Source organism: Pagrus pagrus (assembly GCF_965226575.1).
Source record: "Pagrus pagrus genome assembly, chromosome: 9".
NCBI lineage: Eukaryota > Metazoa > Chordata > Actinopteri > Spariformes > Sparidae > Pagrus > Pagrus pagrus.
The window spans coordinates 26,353,856-26,375,850 of NC_140193.1; the positions used below are offsets into that span (position 1 = coordinate 26,353,856).

A 21,995-nucleotide genomic window follows, 5' to 3' on the forward strand; every position below is an offset into this window, starting at 1 on the left:
TATGTGAGGGTAGATGGGGAACTACAAAAGAAATACAGCTTAAGCCAGTAGTGACGTTTCGTTTGTTGTCTTGGTTCTCTTTCTCAACTGTTGTTGTTATCGTTTAAGTGGAGGAAGAGAGTCAGAATAAGAGCAATGATGCTAATCCATCTTGGTTTAAGGCTGCTCCTGACTAATGTCTGGTCACAGGAAAAGGAAATGGACAAAATGGGCTGCAAAACAACATGCAATCAGAGACTGTTGTGCCCACAGAGACCTGCCTCCACCACAACTTTACACAGACCTGTCTCCACTACAGAGCGCAGGACCACAGCCAGACGAGGAGAGCTGGACTCTGTGTTTATAACAATGATTCTTGGTGCTCACACACAGTCAAAGCTGATGGACAGTGTTTCCCAGACGTCAAACTTTTGAAGTGTTTATGTATATTTCTATGTATATCAGTAACTGTATATATGTTCTGTAATTTGTGTAGCATGGAGGAGTCAACTCTGTGTTGTGTAATGACAAATAAATGATCTTATTTCTTGTTCCCTGTCTTGTACCCTGGATACTGTTACACTCTGGCTACACTGAACTGGAATCTTTTTTGTAAAGGCTACACCTGCAGTGTACGTACAGAGTGTGTGTCACAGGCACAACAAGACTGTGAGCTTTTGTTTGAGGGATTCTGTCTTCAGTGTTTGGACCCAGCACCCGCTGTGAACCTTTAACTGAGTTTGTGTAATATGGATGAGTTAACATCTACAGGCTACAGTAAGCTAAATAAAGTTTCTAAGCAACCAGCCGCTGCTAATTACTTTAATGCTGACCAAGTTATCAAGGCCCCAAAGTGAAAGCCAGGGAGAGTCATGTCCTGTTTACAGGAAGTTTAATTTAACAAAATATTGACACTTTATGAGCCATGTTTGTATAAAACAGCCACGCACATCCTGCACAAACAACTGAAATAGAAAGCTGGTCTATTTTTACACTTTGTACGCTGCTCTCACAGCTGGTGTGGCCAGTTTCATTGATTACAGCGGACGTGTAGTGTTGCACCAGCCGCTCCACGTACACTACAATGGACTTGTTGTGTGGTAATGAGCTTGTTAAAGGGTCACCAGTGTTACACAGTCAGTGTCAGTTAGCTGCTGCGTCACTAACTTACTTAATTCAGTTTTACTTCTGCAAATTATTCTAAAGAACACAGCAGAAACTTACAGTATAAGAAGGGGTTATTTTACTAATATTACAGCCTGTATGTACGCAAAAATGTAACAACCCTTGTGGTTACAAAGAAGATATACATTTACAGTTATTCTTTTAAGTCACATGTCATAAACTATTTCTCACAGTATCTTTGTTAGATGCTCCAGTTCTGGCTTGTTTTGGGATGTCACATGGTGAGGAAATCAGCAATCAGTATAACCATATTAATTACCCAATTGTCCATTGACCAAGCTCCCGAAAAACAGCACTTTGTTGTGTGGTGATTTCACCATAGTGGCCACAGTCTGAGGTCACACGATGCCAACCGGCATTATTTCCATTTCATGTCTTGCTGGTAAATGACACAAACTGTTCTGTGCATGTTAGCAGTCACAGAAAACCTACAGATGATGATGACAGTTGACTTTTAGCCCTTTGTTGCAATCAAACCAAACTGACTAGTTATGTAACCATGATGTCATCTACAATGTTGACTATAACAGCGAGCTGGGGAACCCTAAATCCTGGGTTGAGGGTGGGGGTGGCTGTGCTTTCTTCTTCATTTATGAAAATAATGTTCTACTGAATTGGAGCAGGCAAGTGTGTTACATCACTAATTGCATAACATATGGCTTTTATACTGTATCCAAAGCCCCCTTTAGGCTATGACAGCATGCGATCGCCTGTCAATAACACCCACGAAGACGAACATGGTGACAATGAAAAACACACAATCTGACTCACCTTCCTGGATGTGATTTGAAAGGGAGGAGAGAGGTTAAGAGTGAAGCAAAATTCATGATTGTTATTTTCACATGCTGGATGACAGAAAGTGAACAGAAGGTTAGGAGGTCGGATTAAAAATGGGAGAAAATATGGAGGGGAGAGAGGGATTTGGCTTCTAAATCCCCAAATGGGTCACTGTTAAATGGAAAGAACAACAACATCTGATAAAATCCAATCATCAGTATAATACAGTTCAGTATTCAATTGATTGATTCTGATTTTTCTATTAAATAAATAAACATTTATTCCGTATCTTTTACTTCAGTCTATTTTTGAATCTGAAAAAGAATAAATACACCTTAAGGAAACTCATCTCTCTGAGCAGCCACATCTTCCATCGCTAACAACTATTGGAGCAACACGTTCTCACTCACAACTCGTCAAATACAGCAACTTAGTCAGTGGCCTTAAGCTTCAAACTATGAGCGTATACCTACCCCTCTAGCAATATTCTTGCATGTGAAGGCCTGCGCAGTCAAGTTAGAAATAATACATATGCAATAAACAGATCACATATTATGGAATATTATGACTTTTTGTATGTTAATACCATTGTGTGCCAGTTGTGGTTTAGGAACAACGACTCTCCTAAATGTTTAGGTTTAGAAAAAGATCATAATCTGTTAAAATAACTTTGTTCAGTTATGTAACATATGTTAGGTCATTTATGTACACTAACTTGCTTATGTCACATAACTTTAAAACAAATCAATCTTGACTCTTGGTCACACACAGGACACGAACCTCCCCCTCTACTGCACTAGAGTACCAGACTAGAAGGGACACAGGGGCGACTACAGCATAGAGTTAGAAACATAGGGCCACTCACCAGGCTGCAGGGAGAACAGGCTGATTGGAAAATGAAAAGCAGAGAAAGAGGAGAGACTGAGATTGTGTGACTGTGACTGAGCCAACATCTTCTAAATACAGTCATATGGATTACTGAGGAGGAGGCAGATACAGATTATCTATGTTGTTGAGCTCTGCTGAGACCAACATTTAATCCATCCATCCTTTTTGGCACAGATTAGTCACATCCTCCAGGTTCTCCTGGGGAATCCCAAGATGTTCCCAGGCCACATGAGATGCACTGTACAATCCCTCCAACCTATTCTTGGTCTGCCCTGTGGTCTCTTCCCAGCTGGATTTGCCCAGAATACCTTCAGAAGGAAAAAATTCAAGAGGCATCCTCATCAGATTGTTGTACCATTTTATGCACAATCTCTTTCCATGTTCAAAACCTACATTCTAAAACTCAAGTCGCTGTACACAGTCCCTGTTGCACAAGAGATGTAGACCTTTTCCTTCAGACTGTGTTGTATTACTTGAAAGCCAAAAGTGAGTCACTTCTTGGAAAGCAGTACAAAATGAGCTGTTATATTTTGGCCATATCAAACGTTTTGAAACTGTAAAAAGGCCTGAGTGTAGTAAACAGAGAAGCTTATGTAAGAGGGTTGGAGGTCATGAGTATAATGGCCACCCATGACCAGGTAATAGGAAGAAAAACACACGCTGCTCTGAGTCCCAGCCATGGTTTCAACTATACCTCACATGCACGCCAAGTTCTTCCTCTGAGGTCATGCTGCTGAATCTCATCCCTCGTACTCATACAAACATGTTATTAGAGTCAACAGAGAATGTTGCAAATATAAAGCTATCCATTTATAAATCTATCTTTACTGAGCTTAAACTCTTGGATCCTGGCCTTTATTTTCCTCAACTGCAGAGACGGGCTTTTGAAACATGCTTGTACAAGAGTCAAGTCATTACTAATTTTCCATCGTTGAAAAATACATGATATGATCACATTTGCATGATATTTGAGTCAAATGCTGCTTGCTGTCAACTCTTTCTCCCTGTCAAGAGTTGACATGTATTTTGTGGTTTCACTGTAAAAGAGGGTGGGTTTGGACCATAGGGGTCAGAGCGCATTATGTAACGTATGTGCGTGTGTGTGTGTGTGTGTGTGTGTGTGTGTGTGTGTGTGTGTGTGTGCAGGAACACATCAAAAGGTTCAGTTGCTAATAAGGGGTAATAAGTGAGACGGATGGTTTTGTGGTGTAAATTACACGCTGACTGAACAGGGCAGTGACTCTCTCTGTTGCTTTTGTAATGTTCAAAAATGAGTTACATCAGGCATTATGGCCGACCTGACCGGCAGTTTGGTATCTATTCCTGACAGAAAAATGTGCCTGGAGCAGTCCTGTGAAAACTAAATTCTTGGTTAGCAGATGTTGCTCAGACAAACATATACAAACACACGCACATGCTTGCACACCATGACAACAGAGCGGTCTATAGACAGTAAAGTGTTGAAGCAACGTTTTAAAGAAAAACTAGTCTGCTGCATGTTGACCAAAATGGCCACGGGATCAAAAGATGGCCAACACGTGCATTGGTCCATAAATAGGAACAAAAGAGGATGCTTTATTCCTTCAACATGAATAACTTTGACCTGCCACCAAACATGACTCACATACGTGTCATCATCAGAGAGGTACATGGGGTGAAGGTGTTGACGGGGGGAGAGCTGTGTGCTTTTGAAGCCTTGATGTTGGGCAGTGGGGTATCGCTGGTTCTTGATGTCTTCAGCTTTACTCATAGGTCATGGCAGCACCCCCACCTCACTTGCCATTTCCTCCACCACTCATGTTTCCTTCCATGTTTCACTGTCTGCCGCAAACTGCAACAAAGTGCATCCTAAATCTAGTTCCTTACTGAGCCACACAGGTAAACTCCTTCACTAAGAAAGGCTGCTGAGGCAGAAAATCTGAGTTTAGGGAAGGGGCTGCAGAGATCAGGCTGAAGGACACTTCCAGAGACTGACATGGAGTCCATGTGGAGGATAGCAGTTTGACATCAAACTGCACTAAAACAAAGGACACTCCAGCACAGAGTTTAAAAGCCAGCAACTCCCCTTAATTAGAACTGAAGAAGCCTTTTGGATGAGAGGTGAAATGTCTTCAAGAAACTGAAACACGTCCAGTTGTCTACGATACAGCACTTAGAATTACCATGACCTGGATGAGTGAGAACCTTCATCAACAAGGTGAGCAGGCTTTCACAGTGTCAAGAGTAAATTCATTATAAAAAGAGAGTTCCCCTGGCCATTACAGAGTATTTGTAGTGCAGTTTTACAGTACAAATTGAGTGACTCACTAAAGTCGTGTTGTGACGTTGTCCTGTTGCTGCTCAGCCGTCACAATCCCGATGAGAAAAGCTCTGAGCTGAGCTGAGGGCTCATTTTCCTTACCAAACAGAAAAATAAAACCATGCTGAATTCAAGAGAAGCTTGATTGCCTCATTAACTCATTGTCAATAGCGTTGAGATAGGATTGCCACAGTAACACAAGAGAAATCAGCACAGCTCAAGACGGCATGTTGGTAATGTCCAGTTGTGTCTGTTTACAAACATTTTCATTGGGATTAAGCCTTATTGTCACATATTGTTTCTATTGTTCAAATGCCACTGTTGAGGCAGGTATATCCAAGTTATTCACTTGGTTGATTTAAATGTATATGAATGTAGGGCATGACATTCACAGTTTTGTTTCTCCTGACTTCCCGTAATTTTCCAGCCATCAAAATACAGAAAGACTCCACATCTTTACAACAATCAAGCTCTCCGTATCAAGGGATTTCCCAAGGAATATCTGGGGTTCCCCTGTTAGAGTGGGGAAAAAGGATCTTCAAAGCATTTTGGCATTTATTCCAAGGGGAACATGGATGTGAGCGTTGGTGGTGATGACAAAGAGGCAGATGAAAGTTTGGCCTAATCCGTTTCTTTTAATGCCAGCAAAGGTCAGAGTCATGTGTCCTCCCATCCACCTTCACCGGTACGCACATGAAAGGAACGTGAACACAAAAGCATACACAGCAGCATGTGGAAAACAGCTGGAGAGCCGTCCTGAGGTTTCCCCATGCGAGAGATAAGAGACTGAAGCGTGAATGTGTGTGTGCGTCAGTATGTGCATGTCTACATATGAGCTTGTTAATATAACGGTTTGTCTGAGGCAGAGATCTACTTTATGTGTGTGTTTGGTTTCTGCGGCTGAGAAAGGGATGTGTGTTTTTGTGGCTGTACAGAGAAAATGGAGAATAATTGTTCAAAACGGAGCTGTAGGCAGGAATCCAACAGAGACTCCAGCCTTTGTAGATGAGAGGAAAAGTCCATCTAATGTTGGACGCTTTTATCCGACGTGGCTCACAGCAGTGCGGGCGTGTGCAGTAAGAGCAAGCCAGGCCGGCTCTGAGGGGAACAAGTGGCAAACTTTGATGAGGGTTGTTTCATGGTTGTAGAAATGGGAATTTTTCAAATTTAATGCAGTCGACCCCACTAGCTGTCGGCAACAGAGCAATATGCAGAAATAGAAGAAGTGCAGCCCAGTCTGTGCTCACACTGACTGCATTAAAAGAGCTGCAGCTACTCCAGAAAGTGTGCAGTATTTACTCAGCCACTATTTTGGAGGGTTTTCATTAGTTTTCTTATTTAAATGTGCATTAATTGCCTGTTGCCTACTGTTTAATTGAGTCAGTCTTGAAGTGGCTGTACATTAGTTCTAGCAGAGCAGTGAAGTCATGCAAACTGTCAGCTAACCAGCATCAGTTCACTTTCATAATGACCAGTCACATTCAAATAAGTCACCTAGCAAGGGAAGGCACTGACGTCACTTTTTTTATACGAAACCCTCAGCACCACTGAGAAACCACACAGCTGTGATTGCATGTGTTTTGTTAGAGTTACGCCTGCTCTTCATGGTTTTTGTGAATGCAGTGTAGTTCACACACAGCTGTGTATTTAATGGAAGGACAGCCCAGTTGCCCAAATCAAATGTTGGCTGCAAACCACAGATACATTATATTGTATGTTTCATTTGTATCATATCAACATTTCTACAACACAGTTTGTGCCATATCACATAAAGATTGCATGTATATGAGGTAACCTCCATGTCAGGAGGAGGAGATGGTGGAGGCGTGATGGCTGAGTTGAAATCAGGGTGTATCGCGAACATAAGGAGAATCTTTACAGATGTTTTTTTCTCTCTAATATCTCAAACATGTACAAAGTACAAGATGTGATCACCCAACAGACACTACAGGATATTATTAAGATTACCGTGCCTGAGGGAGCAGTGCACCACCTCAGGTGATCTCATGAGGTTTTAACTGTAAATTTTAATATCTGTCAACAGTATGTTAGCTAATATTCTAGCCTCAAGGGCTATTAACCGATCCTAAGTCCCAGCCCCATTTGTTACCACTGATTGATTCAACAAACACACAGTCTTCACAGTCTCTCTAACAGGTGTCTTTGTCCCTCTGCATACCCTACCTTCAGCCTCCTCACACATAAATCTTCTCTTCAGTTACGTAACTGAACTCTGTCGGAGGTCTTAAATTCTTCTGTGCTGCGCCTACAATGTGCGGTATTTAGATGTAAAAATGTCAAACAGAAAACTGACATGTTTTTCTTCAAATGGTTCTGTGCAGTACCTCCACAGAGGCCCATAAAACACCACACAATCATATTTTGTGGGTCCCAGTTTGGAAGAAACAATGCTTTAATACACTCTGTTCTTTTACAGCAGCCACTTCCATCACGTGGGATAGGATTGTAAAATATGATGCTAGTTGGCACAGAGATATCTCTCTGTCAGTGCCATTATTTTTGCGATATTTTACACATGGAAACTTAATCAACATCAGATGCAGGTTCCCGTGGGGCTTGAAGGGGGAATTTACTTTTGCCTGCTTTTCATTGCAGCGTAATTGTTTCACCAAAGTTGCAGAATGTGTGTCAGAAAAACAATATGTGGGAAATATCACCAGGGCTGCTGTGAAGGGAGTGACATGCTTTTCAGAGTGGGTCAACAGTATCGCGTAGGGAGGAAAACACGACTAATTGCTGTTTTGACTGAAATTCACAAGCGGGGTAGATCATATCAGGCGTGACCTCATTGCACAGAGAGCTACGAGCTGGCAGAGGAATCTGGCTGAGAGGCCAAGCAGGCCTAAAACTCCCTAAAAATCCTTCTGAAAACAAAAGCTAACTTAAATGTTGCCAGGAGGGCAGCTGAGGGTCTGAGAACTGCACCTGTAAAGCCATGAGCCTTCAGACAGAAGAGACTCACAAGAAAACATGCGTTATAAAGAAATACTTACCACAAACCTGTTGTGAGTGTCAAACATTGTCCAGAGGTTGAAGGGACATCCTAAAAGTTTGAAGGTTGCCTCTTAGCTCAAATCAGGTTAGTCTCACCATCCATCCTTCAGTGCACACAGAAACAAACCCAGGACTTTCTGGCTGTACGGCTGCAGTGGTTACAAAGGAATCTGAAGGTGACCCAGATTCACAATGTAATAAAAACCCTGTAGAAAGTGCTTAAATCATTCCTGTAGTATAATTAGCTTATCTCTCTCTGTCTATACATCATTGTTTCACAATATGACAAATGCTTTTCAGAGTCATCTACAATAGTCAAGGTGACAGTTTGACACTCAGAACAGGATTTGGGTGTAGAAGTAGAAAAGAGCACAAAGAGGCGGCTGCTCCAGATGCAGCTGGTGGAGGCGCATTGCGGATCAGATATAAGGTTCAGCTGGTGACCTACTCTACAATCTCAGCAGCCCATAGTAAGAGACATGGGAATGTTGGTATCTCATAGTTTATCAAAAGCACATGGTATTCATGTACAGTGCAGTTGTCTTTGGTTTTAGGATACCCTCAGTGGGAATTGAACCCCTCACCCTGGCGCACATTTGGTTTCTGCTGGACCAGCACAGGATGGGAACCAGAGTAGAAACCAGCTGGTCGCAGCTGTATGTAAACCCACAGCTGCTGCAGATGTGCATTGTCTCTGTGGATCAGTGTGAAGTTGCCTCAACACAGGATCTGCACTGGCTGTGCATACCTGGTTGATATAAATGTCCTCACATATGATTTTGTTTTATTACAGACTTTTATGTTTTAAGGTCTCTTCATCATTTAGTCATAAATGCCATATTAAGTTCTTTCTAGAGCTTACATTTAATTTTACTGTATGGCTACAGTGCTTGTTATAAGTTTGATGGTTTTCAGTTTGACAAGTTGATAAATGAGAACTCACAGTGTGTTATGGTGCTGTAATATTTATTGAATCATGACTAAAGAGTAGCCTTTTTCTAAGTGTGTAAAAGGCCAAGAAAAAAAAGAAAACTGTTTAATGATGATATTTACTGTATATGCTGCAGTAATAACCTACAGTATATCCCTAGAAGACATTTATGTGTAAAGTCTGTCTGCTAAGAATTTTCTTCTTAGAATGTGAAATATATTACAATAACACCTTTGCTTATATGGCTGTGTTTACACCTGCTGAACTTAGCCCCAGCTCTGAGGTTTAGGCCTAAAACGATTATATACTTTGCACATCCTGAAACCCATCCATAGAGAACATATAACCAAGAGAGCAAATCAGCACCAGACTCCTGCCAATGATCCTGACATATACACGTGTGTTTCCTGCAGGCCCGTGCAGCAGGTACTGTAAACCACCAGCCAGGTATGTTGAGCTATAAATACCAGTAAAGAAGACAGTTCCCCTCCCTGCTTACATCATCTTCCAGGTCCCAGGGGACACAGAGAGAGTCGACTCTACCTTAATTGACTGTCTGCAGAAAATGTTTCAGAAGACGTCTTGACATTTCTGGTACAGTTTGTTCCTTTCAAAGTATTCCTGTTGTCGTCTGATGAAAGCTGCAACAATCCTGTGTAACAGCTGGTTGTCAATGCTGTCAAGTCTAACATTAGATCTGAGTCCCATACATCATGACAATGTATTCATGGTTTGTTTCAGGGGGGTGACCTGGAGTGTAGTTCCCACAGATGCCCTCAGACTGTGAACTCCATCAACCTGGGTGGTTCAGAGTTCAGAGCCACAGACTTTGGAGGAGCTAAAGGTGGTCTGATTTCATGTTAGAGGCCAGAGACGCATCTCTGCACACAGTGAGAGTGCATGAGCTACTGTAAGAGGAGAGGGGGTCTGTGCACTCCCTCTGATCAATGAGCGGTTATCATCATGGGCCAGAACATCAGTACGCTCTAGCCTAAATTGTGCATTGGCAGTGTCCTCTCGCAGCACCAAAGCAGCTATTGTATCATGTGGCACAGCCGTTACATGTGGCTACAGTGCCGGTTACACCTGAAGGATTCTTACTCCCCAATAATACAGGAAAATAATCTTTATTTATGTATATGAAGATCATGTATTTATTTTTTTATTTACAGAAGGATTATTATCATTATAATTATCATAATGCACACTGACAACATATTTACAGAAGACAGTAAAAACAAGGGTAACAACTTGCGCGTTACTGTTCGGTCACAGTGAAGGGTTTTTAAACTACAGATGTAATCCTGTAACACAATTTAGTGAAAAAAACAGCCCTAAATATAATGTCACCCCAAAATACACTTTTCATATCATTTTTGCCAACATCACAATAATCAGACTGAAAAGATGGCAGCATGGTAGACATGGTGTTAAAGATGTGTATCACCCTCTGTGGATTTTTATACATTCAGAAATCTGCATGGAAAGTCTTAGGGATAGGGTGAGGAGCTCAGACATCCGGAGGGAGCTCGGAGTAGAGCCGCTGCTCCTTCGCGTCGAGAGGAGCCAGTTGAGGTGGCTCGGGCATCTGATGAGGATGCCTCCTGGGCGCCTCCCCATGGAGGTTTTCCGGGCACGTCCAACTGGGAGGAGACCCAGGGGCAGACCCAGAACCCGCTGGAGAGATTAGATATCTCATCTGGCCTGGGAATGCCTCGGGATCCTCCCGGAGGAGCTGGAAAGTGTCGCTGGGGAGGAGGTCTGGAGCTCCCTACTGAGCCTGCTGCCACCGCGACCCGACCCTGGACAAAACAGAAGATGATGAAGATGAAGAACATGCATGAAAAGTAATGTTAGTACATCTTTCATGTGTATGCATGGTTCATACATTTGGCCCCAGGTCCTCCAAGCATGTTGAAACTAATGGTGGTTTTCCTAGAATGCTCGAATTACCATGACCTGGATGACTGAGTGACTGATATGTAAAGTAGTAAAAGTATGTAAAATATACTCAGATGAAAGTAAAGCAGGTTACAAAGCCCTCAGAGTAAAGGTTACTGTGTTACATTTTTAAGGAGGGTAAATAATGATGATAGTGACAGAACTGTAAAATTAAAGTTCATCTTTTGGCTACAAAATAAAGTTTATTACATATCGTGCCCTCCCTGACAAAAATAAATAGAAGAAAAATAAAAGCACACTTTTATTCGTCTTTTGATACTGAGGACTTCACAAACTAGTAAAGTAAAAGGAGAACCTGCACAGAACAGGAGTGCAGAACAGGTTCCAGGCAAAGCAGTGGTTGTTGATGTCCTCTGCTTGTTCTACATTCATCAGTGAGTTTGTTTTTAAACTCACCAGCCTGAATGTCACACTTGTGCCCTGCAGAGCTTCACAATCTGCTCGAGGCGTCTTCTCTGCTCTTCATTTTCAATCCACAATAAAACCATTCCACTCCCTTCACCACTACACTCCTCAAATTGAGTTTTGAGCAGAATGAGGCTCTGTAGCCAAGAGGGAACTATTAAACTATCTTACCAGAGCCCTAAAATTATTGTGCTTTGGGGAAGACTATCCTACGCAAGTAATTTATTGCCTGTAAATCATTTTACAGTACCCACATTTTTTAAGCAAGCAGATTAGCCTTTGACACACAGAGGAGGTTGTCCATAAGTCCATCATTCTGACATTTTTTGTAGGAGCATACTCACACGCAATTACGTCACAAGAATGCACAATTCAAGGCTTTCTATATTCCACATGAAAACAGTTAATGCCATAAGTTAGATAAGTAACTGGTCTTAGTGGCGCATTACGAACAACTCAACTTGAACACAGCTTACTGAGAAAGTTCAAGCACCACCTGCAAGACACTTTAATCGAGTGTCAAGCAGCGTGACGGAAAGAGACTGAACGCTGTGCTTGTGAATCACGCTCATCATCAGAGCCTGCAACAGGCGTGATCGGCTAGAAAGAGGTCACATGAGATGTAGGATTTTGCTATCATGATCATGTCAGGAGATGAACTGAAAGGAGACAGCGTGGACTAAAACAGACAGAGTAGACATTATTCTTGTGTATGAAGAATTATAGGTAGATTTTTCTGCTCCAATTTGTTACCTCACCCTCGCCTCTGGTGAAATATTATTTGCATCACTTACAGGTCCATGTAACTCAAGGGAGACAGGAGGAGCTGGGTGTCTTTGAGATGTCTAGGAAGAGACATATTGCTGTAAGAGGCAGAGTGATCACCAATTATTGAACAACTCTTTTAAATGAAAATAAAAAATAAAATAAATGTCACGCTGTATACAGGGACGGTTTCCCCAATCCTTTTTCCCTCACCTGATCCTTCCTTGTGTGTGTGTGTGTGTCCTCAGTGGAATTTTCTCCTGTTTTTGTAACACAGTGTTTTGACTTGGCTCAGATACCTCAGCTGTCTCTCTGCTCAGCAGTCAGCTTCACTGCCTTCACCTGCTCACCTGTGATTGCTGCCTCTCCCTGGACACGGAGTGAGATCACTCCACTCTGGCTCCCAGCTAACAATAAAATTGCTGCCTGTAGCTGCTCTAATACACACACACGCGTGTACACACACACATGCACACGCACAAATTTTCATTATGCAACAAAGTTGTGTTTGGTTTACATCATCTAAACTGCCGAGCTGCCTTTGTGAGCAACATCAGGCCAGTGGAGCCACACCAGTAAACAATCTGTACATCTTAATGTCCTGAGCTGGTGGAAAATGCGAGGAGAATAAGATACGCTAGTGTACAAATCTGAAGGCTTTTGATGATTCCCTCCATATTTCTGCTGGTTTTGACGTCCCAGAATGTGTTCTCAAAATAAACGAGTCGACCATGACCGCTGATGTTCTGTTCCTTGTTGTACTGTGTGCTACCAGCTCTCAGGAAAGATTATAAATTAAAGGTTAGAGAAACAATTACAAAGCCACAGTTGATTCTTGTGTTAGTAAATTTTCGCTCTCAAAGTTTCCTTGCAGTAAATATGCATATCAGGTTAGCACTCATAACTCAAGGAGCCTAAACAAACCTGTCTCGGATGCTTCAGACTGCAATCAGAGGGGAACCGCACAGAATCCCTCCATAAATCGAATCACAAACCTCAACAAAATTATGTAATCCTCTTAACTTCTCCTGCCTCACCAACTGATGATGATTGAGCAACACATTGACAAGAACTGACGTGGAATCATATTTTCAATTCATTTTTCATTTTTAGGGATTAACTCATAGAGAATTTCACTGATTCAGGAGTTCGCCTCAGGTTTACAGAGATTTAGAGTTAAAGCTCATCGTTGAGCTGTCCGGTCTGCAGTTTCACTGTTTTCCCTAAATCCTCTCTCTCATTTGACTACTGTGTAAAGTTCCCATGAAACGACTAATGGAGTGATATTTGCTTCGGCATCGTTACATTAATTTTGGTCACACCCTGCCCCGCTGCCTGACCACCAAGTCAGCGATGGTGCCTCTCTCCGGACTGGCAGCCTCCAGTGGACACAGCGAGACCGGGACAGAACACGAACCCAGAAGAAGGTCAGCCTGATGACAGGAAATACAGTGCTGCGGTTTTCTGGCCAGGCTGGGCTGAGTCAGCAAATAGGACTGCTTACTGGGCTACATGCAGCCAATGTTTAGCAGCATTTAGCAGCAGTTAGCGCTTAATTTAGCAACAAAGCTGACGGTATCTGTCAGTACTGTAACTGGCCTCCATTGTCATACAAACTCTGGCTTCTAACCTTCCATGACCTATAATTGTTGTCAGTGTATGGGTTTAAAAGAAAATGTTATGCTACATTATTCAGTCTCGTAAGTTAAACAAAAGGGAAGTTGTTTTCTGAGTGTTGTGTGGAGAACCAGAATATGGCTAATGTAGGGTAAGGGAGGCGCTTCTTACATATTATATCTTTAAGTGACTATTTCTTTTACGATGTTTAGAATACATTCTTTCATGGTGTTTCATGGCAGGTTACCATTGAAAAAATGAGCCTAACATTACTCCCAGCAGAGCACTGAAGTTGCACCAGTTGATTGGCATCTGCTGCTTTATTCACGCTTCACCGTCATTGGCTCATTAATCAGCTGTTGGCGACTACTGTGGCTGACTAGTAGCATCCCATCACATTCATACATGCATACATCTTGGCCATAATAACCTGATACTTGTCAGTACTAATCTGCTGAAATCTAACTGGTTATTAACTATTTGCTATAAATGTTCAATTCCTTGACGTACGTGTCTCCTCATGAACTATATTCCCAAACCCTTCCTCTGTGACCCTGCAGAAATATTTCCTTTATACTTCAAGTATCAACACTAAAGAACAAATTCAGTAAAGTAGTTTCACAAGAGCAACATTTATTAAAATCAATGATACTTTGTTCTCGTGAGCATTGGACATCAGATGTACACAATATACAAATGGTGCGTTTCGTAGCAAATATACTTTCTATAGAGACAGCAGCAGCAGAATTGGCATGTACAAAAATACACATTTGATTTTCTCACACAACACAACATACCAAAATAACGAGATAATAGATTTATATATAATTATATATTTCTGTATCATAAATATGCAGAACTATACACGTTGGACACAATTCACTGTAATGAAGATAACAATTATAATATTATTAATACAGGATAAAGTACTTTTTGAGACCATTTACTCATAATGGCAACACTCAACATGACCTTATTCCAGTGGAAAAGCTATGTTAAGTTCATAATAACACTGTGTTAATACTCATACAAGGTACAAGCTAAATTTAATGTCCATTTTTAAACAAAGGTTTAAAAAAATGATACAAATTTGAGTCCTGCTACATCTATTTTGATCATGAGAACCGATCTTACGTTGTGCTAAGAATATATTATCTAGACGTTTTATTTTTTCATAGCAATGAATGAGCACTGAGATAAGGTCAGTTATTAAGTGTCACCAAAGAAATCAGCACTGCAATGACTGCAGCGCTGGAACACAAATCATATTTTTATAGACAACACATACAACAGTTGGAGACACACACACACACATCTGCACACACACTCAACAGGCTGTGTCCTTGTCATTCTTGTTAGACTAAGGGGTTTCTTGGTGAGAGTACTGAAGGGCTATAAAAGCAAGAATACTGGAGATTTCCCCCTCAATGGCACAAGTTCTCTCACATTCCTGCTCAGGACACGCTGTCAGTGATCACATCATATTCAGCAACAATCTGACTTTCTTTCACACACACACACACACACACACACACACACACACACACACACACACACACACACACACACACACACACGCACACACTCAACCATTTTTCCTTCTTACTCCCCCCCCCCATTCCCCTCCCTCCCAGGTCACAGCGATATAAACCAGAGCTTTAGAGGACAACACTGTGTGCTGTGTGTCTGGAAACTCGGCTCATATGAATAAATACCGGCCCTATGCTATGGTTCAGACAGACAAACGCTTCACCCTCTGGGGAAGAATGTTTCACTTTACAGATGCACTTGGTCATAAAAGGTACAAACACCATTAAAATAAGATGTCTAAGATGTTTTCTTAAGGAATAAGTATGTACAGTGGGGGCATATGCCCTGAAACTCCCCTCCTCTGGCACACAGGTGGTGTTGTGGATAAAACTAAAAGTATGTTCATAGTATTTGCGTGAAGACTGCAGTCATCAGGACCATATTGTTGTCATTACTGCACCAGAGACCAGCATTAAGGTTTGTTGTTTCTGAAGTCTTTTTTTATACAGATTTAGTCACATTTTGAGTGTTTTGCTGTCAAAAACAGAGTGTCAAAGAGTGTCATAGCCTAAATTTCCCATTAGTCTGTATGGATTTTCTGTTGGTTTTGTAAATGATAAAAACATACTTTAATTTTTCGAGCTTCCAGAGAATGAACGGAGACTTCTTTGTCCTTTCATTTTCATTTCTGAAGAACTCCTCTTCCTTCATTTTTCATTAAGAGCTGAAAAAAGCATCGACACATTCCAAAGGGAAAACAAGGAAACGCTGCCGGAGAAAAATATTTTTCAGAGGAACCTTATTTTGGCACAAGAGCTGTGACGCTGACCTGCTTTGACAACAGCTTCAACGGTTTCTCATGGATCCAGATGTCCAATTAAACTCCATCTTCTCTGTAATGAATTGATACTCAATACTTTTTAAAGTAACGTCACTGTCAAATAAATGAAAGTTCTTCTGAACTTAACTTGTAATATATTGTGATTTATAACCAACAACTTCACCACGCGGAGGTTTGAAGCGTATCTGTACCTTATAAAATCGTACACCATGGATGTACCGTTACAGTAACACCTTTCTGGACTGGGCTCACTATACTGCTGCCAGAAGGAAAGAGAAGGTATATGGAGGAATATTATCACATCAACAATGAAAACAGTTGTACACAAATGAACACATCAGATGAAAAGCAGTCTCTCTCTCACACAGTCTGTCTGTACAAAGTTCTTATTTACACGTAGGACTCTTCTGCAAAAAACAGCTGGTCGAACTCGTCCACCCGTGGGTCACTGCACCGCCTGCTCTGCCATTCCCTCTTCCCCTGCACAATAGCCAGCGCTACCTCCTGACTCCTCCTCAGGCAGGCGTCTGCATCCTCCTGACCCTGGGAGGAAAAGTAGTCCCTTACAGTCCGGGTGGCGGAGGGAGACAGGCAGAAGCGTGGCTCGGAGTGGTTGGGCTCTACCTCTGACACTCTCAGCCCGCCATCTTGGGGCTGGGCTCTTGAAGTGCGAGGTCTGTCCAGGGTGACGCTGGAGGCGGGGTTTGCAGTGACCTTGGCAGGATCAGATGCTCGCCGGGGAAGGGCGGGGGTCTTTGACCCTTTTTGTGTCTCCATGGCTGGAGTTAGGGAGTGGGACTTCTGCCTCTGGAGGACCAGAGTGGTGGCGCTCTGTCCATAGAAAACACCCTGTGGGGGCTGCATGCAGTCATTTCTAGCCAGCCTCTGTGTGACCTCACTTCCTGTGTTTGGTTTGGGGTTGTTAGGGGGTTTGTAGGTGCAGACCTGGTCATGGAGCTGCCTCAGCTCTCTGACCGTCAGAGGTTTCTCTGTCCCCCTGTAGAAAGGAGAGCGGCTGCGCTGCAGCTGCAGCAGAGCCTGCTGGTAGGACGGAGGGCTGCTGGATCTCCGGTGGCAGTTTTGATTGGACACCACAGCCTCCTGGGCACCGCTGGAGTAGCCATTACTGGTTGTGTGGGTCTTCCCGTTTACCTCAGGCAAGTCCTCATCTGTTTGTCCATTATCAGGCTGCCTTAGTGACAGACGGCGCTCCCTCTTGAGCCACGTGTTAGGGTGGAGGCCATGAGGGTGGGAGGGGGTTTGGCTGGTCCGAAGGGGCTGTGTTGGCTGTGGCCAATGAGCCGGAGCTTCCCTCTGAGGTGGGGAGCCTCTGGGTGACAGCTGGGGCCGACCAGGAAAGACAGGGGAGAGAGGAGCAGGCTCAGCCACTGGAATCACCCCATTGGTGGTGTAGTCAGTAGAGTACTGTGAGAAGGCGGAGTCTAAAGAGCTGAGGGAGGAGCCTGTTGGTGAGGTTGCCGGTGATGACAGACTGGAACAGCTGGCATCCAGTCGCAATGGAGGCGGCGGGGCATGCTTCGTCTTCCTCCGCCCACCATTCTGGACTTTCGCTCCTCCTTTCTCACATCCATCCTCTTCCTCCTCCTTCAGCTGCAGCCCGCTCAGCCCCTGCTCCAGAAACACCTCGTCCTCCTCCCCCTCCCCTTCCATCGCAGCATCATAGCTCGCCTTCCTCACTGGCAGGCGGTGGTTATCAGTGTGAGCAGTCACTGCGCCTGATGGCGTTGTGCTCGCCAAGGCGGGCTCTGAACTCCTCCTCAGCCTCCTGGGACCCTGGGATTGGCCGTTGGCCTGGCGGGTGCGGTTCTGTCGAACTGCAGGGCTGAACCTCCTGGGTCTGGCCAGCGGGGGGAGCTGCAGCAGGAGGTCGGTCTCAGGGTCGGGATCAGGGTCGCAGTCACTGAGGGTGATGACGGAGTCACGGCTGCGGCTGTCCGGCTTGTCTTTGTCACGAAGGGGCAGCTGCTCCTGGTAGGAAGACTCGGGGTCGTCGTTCAGCTCGTTCTCCAGACTGTCGTAGGACGAGTCGTTCATCTGGAAGGATGACACATCTGGAGGAGAAAGATGGAAGGGAAAGAAAGGGAGGGTGATAGATGAGTAAAAGAAGAGGAGATAAAGAATATTATTGTGAGATTTTGACCAAATAAGCTGACAACTTTGGAATCATCAAATTAAGTTCAAGAAAAAAAAACAATGGTTTAGAAGACAAAATACACAATGCTTGTTTTACTTTACCATTACATTTCCTATAATGGTAAAGTAGTCCTCAAATTGTACAGCTTCTGCACAGATCCCCTTTCATGCAAATATCCTACAGTTTGGGGATGTTCAACCTACCAGCTACCAACACGAGCAATCTCAGTTGAGTCAGAGAAAATGTCATTTATTTACGTAGCAACCTTCACTGATAGAACTGTAACTACATCTCTCACGTTCTGTTGCTCTCTCTCTCTAAGGATAACAACTTCATCCAAAGTGAGAGCAGTCTGAGAGAAACTTAAGAATCTTGACCCCTGAAGCTAAACGAACAAAGCCACAGTTCACTGCTGGAGACGAGGGGAACAGCGGACAAAGAGTCGTCCTGCTGTGTGCTCCTTGACCTCCAGTGGTTATTTATAGCGCCGGGAAGAGGGTTTGTGCTATTTATGAATGGGGAGATTCAGTGGTGCGTTAATCAGCACCTGTGACCCTGGCAATCACTGAAATTACTGCAGGTCGGTCTGCTGACCCCAATCAACAGGCCCGTTGAAGAGCCTAGGCCATTTAACTACACAATACACAAACAGTGAGCTAGTCAGTCTTCAACCACCTTTTTACGATATTTTGAGGAAAGATCGTTAACAAGCACTTTCAGACAGCGAGAAGTAAAGCAGTGACTGTTTATCCACGCAGACTTTGACCTTGATCATGAGCCTCAGTCAGAACTACATCCAATCCTCACTGTTATCGTTGTCTGTTGTCCAAACTGCTGCTTCATTTCTGACCCTCCTTTACTTCTTTATCAGACATTTTTAAGTTATCTTTATTTCCTTGGTTCTCACCTGATCCGTGGTCACTGCTGCTGCTCTTCTGGCTGAAGCTCCTGAACAGCGAGGTGACGTCCTCTCCCAGGACGCTGCAGCAGTTCTCTATGAGGAAGCGAACCAGCTCACACACCTGCAGGCAGAAAAACAGCACCTGGTTAGAGCGTGAACACTTTGACTTTCCTTTTCTTTCTCTGCAGCTGCTGACCATTCATTTTAACCGTTATACAGCTGGATGAAGGTGTAATTCTGTTTATGCAGAGCTTCATTTGCTGAAGTAATTCTCAGGGAATCAGCCAAAGTTCAGCAGTAATTCACCAAGTAGTTTCCAAGTGTCGGCACAACATGTTGAGTAAACCCACAGATTTTCTAAGTAGAACACATACACACACACGCGCACACACACGGCTTCATTTTGTGAAATCATGACCTGAATAACTGTATGATATCAGTTCATACAGCTGTCCAAAGTTTTTAAGTGTGTTTTTATGTGTGTGTCCCATAAAATCACTGTGAGAAAAGTTTGTGTTCGTTTGTTTGCACTGATGTCGACCTTCCAGCTACAGAAGTATTTGCATTCCACACCGACCAAGAAAACATCAAACTCCTTCTCCCTGGTCCTGGATAATGTCCTGATAATAATATATGACATCATGTATTGGCTTTGATCACCATTTGCTTTAATGTTCGTTTAATGACTAAGACAGACAAATATAGTGTCGGAGTTTCTGACAGCAGCTTTTCTGAAAGCACACATTTATTTATCTTCTAAGAAAATGAATTAGAAATGATTACTCTATCTGCAAATACCCCAAATCCCTGTCAAGAATGCCACAGAGAGGATTACACATTTTGCAAATGTCCTGCAATATGAACTGTTTGCTGTTTCTTAAAGGTACAGTGTGTAGGATTTAGTGGCATCTAGCAGTGAGGTTGCAGATTGCAACCAACTGAACATCCCTCGTCTCACACTCCCCTTTGAAGCTAAAAGAAAGAAACACGGTGGACTCAACAAGACACAAAAGGCTCATTCTGAGGTGATGAAAACACAACTATTCTTAGTTTCATGTGATTATACACTGATGAAAACATAAGAGTGAGTATTAAATTAATTTTTTTTATGAATATTAAATTACATTTCTGCAAATCGCCCTAAACCCAACACACAGGACCTTTTAAAGATTTGGCAACACAACCAGCTGAAGTTCTGAAACATGCAGACAGTGTCAGTGGTTTGGGGGAATTATCAGCCCAGTTGGAATTGGTCCTCAAACAAATCACAGTACTTGGCTGAAACCACCGCCTTTTAAAACTAAGCAGACAAAATTTACTAAACACTTATGATGTCCTGTGACACAAACAGTCGGTTAACGCGAGAGCCACTCAGAAACGCAGGAGTCATATCCTCCCCAGCTTGTGGAAAGTTTCCACTGAATTATGCCTGTTGTGTTTACAAATGAGTTGTTTTCCCTGCTGTTGCTCTGCCGCTGTGACACTGTGAAAAACAGAGACAAACACACTTCAGGGCCTCCCTGTTTGTTTGTTTGCTGAGCCAGATGTTGTCTGTTCATTTGTCTGTATGGTGTCCATATGTGTTACTTGACTCAGTGTTCAGAAAGAGTCTGTCTGGCTGATCAGTGCACATCCAGACTACACTGTAAAGTATGTTCTGCTTATTATTGAACGCACTACAAGGAGCTGGTAATGAAACAGCGTGAGTTTAATACTGGTTCTTCATTTCAAAAGAGACAAACTGCAAAAAGATTGGCTATGATAGTTATTCTCACCTGAGGTTGAAAAGCTGCTCTGTAGTCTGGTGGTACGGCACTAAAATACACTTTATTTACAAATTTTATTTCACCAGCATCATCTTTTATCCCTAGGGGCTGCCAGAATCAACAAAAAAAATCTTATTTTCTCAAAACAAGATCTGATTAGATCATTAAATATGTTTCCACTAAAAACAATGTTCCATCCTATTCTGTCTTCTGTCAGCATACTGACAAATAAATCCAACAATCAACTTGATTTATATCAGAAACAGGTTGAAATTATTTCAGTGCACTGTGGGTTTTTTTCACATCTGAAGAAAATTAGGACTGGTCTGGTCATGTACCAGTGCTGTAGAAACATCCACACGGTGACAGAACAGCACTAAAAACTAGACAAACGGGACATACATGTACAAAATGACACACAGCAGAATCTCTCTCTCACACACACACACACACACACACACACACACACACACACACACACACACACACACACACACACACACACGACGTCAGCAACAACTGCATTTAGGCAAATTAAAAGCAGGGACGTTTGAGCACAAAGCAAAGCTGGTAAAATGCTGAGTCAGCGGTCACAGAGTTGTGCAGCTTTTAGCAAATGTTTCAATTTGGCTTTGAAGCATCTGATTCTGCAACCCTTTATTTCATCTAGAAGGGCAAAATGAAAATTGTTCCCATGTTACCTGACAGATGACGGGAGATGAGAGCTGTATTTTCAGAGTTACATAACTTAATAACTTCTCTGACAACCAGAGACAGTTAATCTCCTACATCTTGTACCAGAGAACAAATGCAACATTAACCTTTTTCCTTTTTATCCTCTCTGTGCACACTACCTCTCCTCAGATGCCACATGTGCTAATGACTGCTGTATGAGTTGTTATGAGGATTATGGATAACGCTCCATAACCTGCCATGACATTTAAGATACACTTATGTAACAAGCAAATATGACTGTACA

The 21,995-nt window shown here is 42.8% G+C and overlaps 1 protein-coding gene across 1 annotated transcript in view; it reads right to left on the reverse strand.

Moving 5' to 3' along the window:
- Positions 1–14,436: 14,436 nt before the first annotated feature.
- Positions 14,437–21,995, reverse strand: part of LOC311262544 (rho GTPase-activating protein 20-like) — a 35,176-nt gene continuing 27,617 nt past the window's right edge. Inside the window, exons 14-15 of the mRNA XM_084362030.1 lie at positions 19,257–19,371; positions 14,437–18,266 (exon numbers count right to left, since the gene is read on the reverse strand). Coding sequence (XP_084218156.1) covers positions 16,585–18,266; positions 19,257–19,371 — 1,797 coding nt within the window. The 3' untranslated portion in view covers positions 14,437–16,584. The remainder of the gene's footprint in view (positions 18,267–19,256; positions 19,372–21,995) is intronic.